General features: G+C 51.9%; 1 protein-coding gene across 1 annotated transcript in view; it reads left to right on the top strand.

The window, feature by feature from the left end:
• Positions 1-403: 403 nt before the first annotated feature.
• PSMA5 (proteasome (prosome, macropain) subunit, alpha type, 5) overlaps positions 404-4,840 on the top strand; it is a gene marked incomplete at its 5' end in the record, with an annotated part of 9,124 nt that continues 4,687 nt past the window's right edge. The window contains 5 exons of the mRNA XM_009876091.1: positions 404-470; positions 3,008-3,134; positions 4,056-4,123; positions 4,263-4,370; positions 4,466-4,524. Coding sequence (XP_009874393.1) covers positions 404-470; positions 3,008-3,134; positions 4,056-4,123; positions 4,263-4,370; positions 4,466-4,524 — 429 coding nt within the window. The remainder of the gene's footprint in view (positions 471-3,007; positions 3,135-4,055; positions 4,124-4,262; positions 4,371-4,465; positions 4,525-4,840) is intronic.

Below are 4,840 nucleotides of genomic sequence, written 5' to 3'. Positions count from 1 at the left end.
CGGGTGGGCGCCGGCACCGCGGATCTGGTGGAGAAGGAGGAGGGCAGAGTCACCTCCTGCTTTGTGCTGCGGGCTGGGATGAGCAGGGGAAGCCGAGGGGGTTAGGGAGCAATGGGGTGTCCAGGGAAGGGGACAGGTCCTGGCGCTGAGAGGCGAAAGAATCTTTCCAGCATCCTCAGTGCGAAGCGTCCTGTGAAAACAAACCCTCCTGACGGTAACTAGACCTGCTGCCGTCCCTTTTGTTCTTTCCATAAGCATCCTCAGCCCAGATCCTGCGAGGGCTCCAGCGTGGTCCACCTGCCCCTCCTGTGTCACCTGTCCCTTCCCGCCGTCGCTCTTGAATCAGGAGCTGTGTTTTCTGTCAGCCTGCAGCTTTACATCGTCTCTGGTGTTGTTCTTGCAGGGGTGTGAACACTTTTTCTCCCGAGGGGAGGCTCTTCCAAGTGGAGTACGCCATCGAGGCCATAAAGGTATCGTCAGCTCCGTCTTGGTTGCCAAACTGTGATGTTAAAGGCTCGAGCAGAAATAAACCAAGCAGGTTCTGTCCGTTTGGGCTCAGCAGGGGTTGGCTGGGATGTGACCTGGAGTGGGAGCTGTTTTCTTTCCCCGTAGGCGCCCATCCCACGTGCAGCCGCTCCGGCAGGGAAACGTTCCCCTCCCTTTCTCCTACCACCTGCACCCTCCACCCCTAAAGCAAACGCAGTCTCACGGCGCTAATCCCCCAAATCAAACCCACTCCAAGCAAACGAGGCAGGAGGTGCCTGCGTGTCCCTTCAGGGTTTGACTGAGAGCGGAGTTGTGCTTTCTCTTCCCCTGACTGTGGCTCCCGTGGGCTTTATAAAGATAGACTCTTTTAAAAATCCCCAAAATAGCAATTTTTCTCTTGTTGGGTTAACTTTTCTTAGCTTGCAGCTCAGCTGAGTTTTAAAACCCGAAGGTGAAGGTTGTTAGGAGCAAACTAACCCACCTCTGCCGAGCCGAGCGACCTTTCTGGGGTGTTAAACGTTCTTAACCAAGCAATGTTCTGGTTTCTGAGAGTGTGGAATAAGTTTAAATCGGGGGGAAACTGGGCAAGGGATGAAGTGGAAAAGCTCTGAGCAGGCCTGTGCATGGGCTGGGAGAAGGAGGGCGCTGGCTTGATCTTCCCTCTGCTGCTTTCAAGCATGTTTTGGACTGTGGAGGAAAATTTTTCACCAGGAGAGCAATTAGACATTGGAATAGTCTTCCACGAGAAGGGGTGGATTCTTCGACTTCAGACAGTTTTAAGGCTCAGCTTGACAGGGCACTGGGCCTATATTTAAACTCTATTTCTTTTTACCTTAAAGGGTTGGACTAGATGGTCCTTGAGGTCCCTTCCGACCTTCCAATCTGTGATTCTGTGATGCTGTTTTAGCTCCTTGAAGCACTATTTAAACGAGGGGGCAGAAAGTAATAATGTTTGTAAAGGAAAGTTGGAAAAAAAAGCGCTGAGGAGGATGTCAGTCCCCGTGCCGGCTTTACACATACATCGACTAGAGCAGCGATGCCACAGGAGCCTCTGGCTTCATGTTTTCTGGATCACCCCAACTGACCATCACTGCAGCTCGGGGGGGCTCTCCTGCCACTTTTTTTGTGTAGGAGGAGTTTTTTCTTTTGTCCCATGCTTAAAAAATAAACACATCTGAAGTGACATTGGGGGTCCCCTGGGGTTTGGGGACCATCCCAAACTGGGAGCGCTTTAAATTTTTGTACCGCGCTGAAAATTATTTTTCCCCCTGGGTTTGTAAAAACCTTAATTTGTATTTTTTATTTTACTGTTTTTTTCTTATATTTTAAATCAATAAGTAATCTGGGACTGGCACTTGTTTTGCTAGCCCAGGCGTTGCTCTGTGCATGAGCTTCAAAGTTTCCTTTCCTTTTTTTAATTTATTTTATATTTTGCAATGTTTTTCTCCGTATTTAATAATTTTTCCCGTTTAGATTTTTTTTTTTCTTCGGCGAAGTGAAGTTTTAGCGCTCGCAGCAGGAAGCAGCGCGTGCGCGAAACGCTTCCATCGCTGATATAAACATTGTGGATGTGAGGGCACTTGGGAGAAAAAAAGAGCTGATGGAAAGCAAAACACCCAAGCCAGGAGCACCGCTGCAGAATTAAAGCCGTTATGGGAAATCCCCCCTCCCTGGCTTTAAAATTTAATTCCTGTCTCGCAAAGGAAGGTTTCGCGAGGCCTTTCGCGTTCGTCAGGCTTTAAGCTGTAAAAAAATTGATGTTGCTTGGGGAAGAGGTTAATGATTTGCGGCCGCCCTGCTGCGTGCTGATGAGCTAATCACAGAATCGTAGAAACATTCAGGTTGGAAAAGCCCCTTGGGGTCATCAAATCCAACCTATAACCCTACTCTACACCTAAATCGTATCCCCCAACCCCACCTCTAAACGAGCTTGAAACACCTCCAGGGAAGGTGACTCAACCACCTCCCTGGGCAGCCCGTGCCCGCCTGCTCTCTGTGAAAATTCTTTTCGTAACATCCAGCCTAAATCCACCCCGTTGCAGCTTGTGGCCGTTCCCTCTGCTCCTACTGCCCGTTACCTGTGAGAAGAGCCCAGCCCCAACCTCTCTACGGCATCTTTCCAGGCAGTTGCAGAGAGTGATGAGGTCTCCCCTCAGCCTCCTCTTCTTCAAACTGAGCAGCCTCAGCTGTTCAGTTTATAAGATTTATTCTCCAGGCCCTCCTCTGCGCTCACTCGACGTCCCTTTTGCATTGAGGTGCCCAAAACTGAACACAGCCCTCAAGGTGAGGCCTCACCGGTGCTGAGCACGGGGGGACAATCAGCTGAGAAGCTGATTCCATCTCCCTCGCTCCCCAGCTCGAGTCAGAACGTTTCAAATTTGCCTGGCGGATCCGGGACAACGCGATTGCCTCCGGAACGAACCCTCTAAGCCCAAACGAGGGTTGGCACTGATGAGATCTCCGGGTGTGGCCATACTAACAGCCCTGTGGGTTGGTTTTTTTTTTCATTTTTTTTTCGCAGCTCGGTTCCACAGCCATTGGGATCCAGACCTCAGAGGGCGTCTGCTTGGCCGTGGAGAAGAGGATCACCTCCCCGCTCATGGAACCCAGCAGCATCGAAAAGATCGTCGAAATCGATTCTCACATAGGTAAGGAGAAAGAAATGACGTTTGGGTGCCCATCCGGTAGAATCTCTCGTGGTTTGGGGCTGTATAAAATAAGAAACTCTTCCCCGGGAGTGTCGGAAGCAGCGTTTTGGGGTTTGCCTTCCCCATGGGCAGCTCTGCCGAGCCAAGCGGGAACGCTCGTCGCTCCCGGTGAACGCCAGGCCCTGCTCGCTGGTTTTCCAGGCTCTGGGCCAGCAGGACATAGATACAGGAGCAGGAAGAGGCAGCTGAAGCACCCCCCTGCCACCTCAGTGACCTCCCTCGCGAAAGCTCATCCCAAATTTAGATCTGGGAGGGCAGGGAATTACTGCAAAAGGCTCGAGGCCAGTTTCTCCTGGAGCACTAATGTTAGCCCGGAGCTCTGCTTGTAGCAGCCCCCAGCGCTGTGCGGGGGCTCCTTACCCAGTATGTTGCCTTGAAAAGCAGGAGACCCTCAGAATACCCAGGTTGCTGATGATGTGCGTCGTGAAAGGAGCTCTCAAAGTCTAATTTCCTCCTCCTGTGTGCTCGGGCTGCAGCCCCTCTCTTCCTGGAGCAGGGTCTGTGCTGGAGGCTCCTGTGGCATCCCCACACCGGGGGCATGAACGAGTTCCCCTTCCGAGCACGTTGTGTTTCCATTCATTAGCTGCTCCTGGAAAGCCTCAAACGTGGCTCCTTCAACCAGTTCAGAGCAGGAGGAGGGACTGGAAGAACTGGGTTACGTACAAACCCTTCAGCTACATCTCCTTGAGCAAATCCGTTCCGATCCCATCCTCTTCCCGGTGACACTGCCACGTGCTCCCACGCAAGGACCTGTTCCCCACCACCGTGGCTGTTTGTGTTTTGCTGTGGGCTTTGGGAAACCTTGGGGTGGGTCGCAAACCGGCGCCAAACCGACTCCCAGTTCCCCCTCTCTGGTTCCAGGATGCGCCATGAGTGGCTTAATAGCCGACGCGAAGACTTTAATTGATAAAGCAAGAGTGGAGACTCAGGTAGGACTGGATGTTTCCCTTAAAACTGTAGCACTGGGCTCGGGGGCATCTCGGAATTCCCTGGCATGGGTGATCTGGGGTTGGTGTAGTTTGGGAATGAGCTGATAATTTGAATATTTTTTTTTTTTTTTTCCTGCAGAATCACTGGTTCACCTACAACGAAACCATGACGGTGGAGAGCGTGACGCAGGCTGTGTCCAACCTGGCGCTGCAGTTTGGGGAGGAGGACGCAGACCCCGGGGCCATGGTGCGGAGCTGGGGGTCGCTCTGGGGAGATGCTGTTGGGTCCCTGCTCTGTTTTTTTTTCCCCTCCCCTAACCTGTCGGCTCCTTTCTGTTGCAGTCCCGCCCGTTCGGTGTCGCGCTGCTCTTTGGAGGAGTCGATGAGAAGGGGCCTCAGCTGTAAGTTTGATTTCCTTGATGGGCCGGCTCTGGGAAGAGACGAAACCTCTCCCAAAGCATCCCAGCACGTTTTAATGACTTGATTCTGGGATTTCGTTTAAGCCAAACGCTTGGGCTTTATCCCATTACGTACCTGATGGGTTTGTTAATGCTTTTAAACCTTTCCCTTCAAAGCACAGACTGGAGCAGCCTGAGCACTGCCTGAAGAGAACCGAGGTGTTCTCACTGAATCCTTACTTTTTGAACATGATTTCCTGGGCAAGAGAGAGGCGTTCGAGCTCTCCTCAGCTCGAGTTTATTCTTACCTTTCCCTAAA

The sequence above is a fragment of the Apaloderma vittatum genome, unplaced genomic scaffold, assembly GCF_000703405.1.
Source record: "Apaloderma vittatum isolate BGI_N311 unplaced genomic scaffold, ASM70340v1 scaffold27159, whole genome shotgun sequence".
NCBI classification, from domain to species: domain Eukaryota; kingdom Metazoa; phylum Chordata; class Aves; order Trogoniformes; family Trogonidae; genus Apaloderma; species Apaloderma vittatum.
Note: the sequence above shows the minus strand (reverse complement) of the source record. Positions and strands in the feature narration are given on the sequence as shown.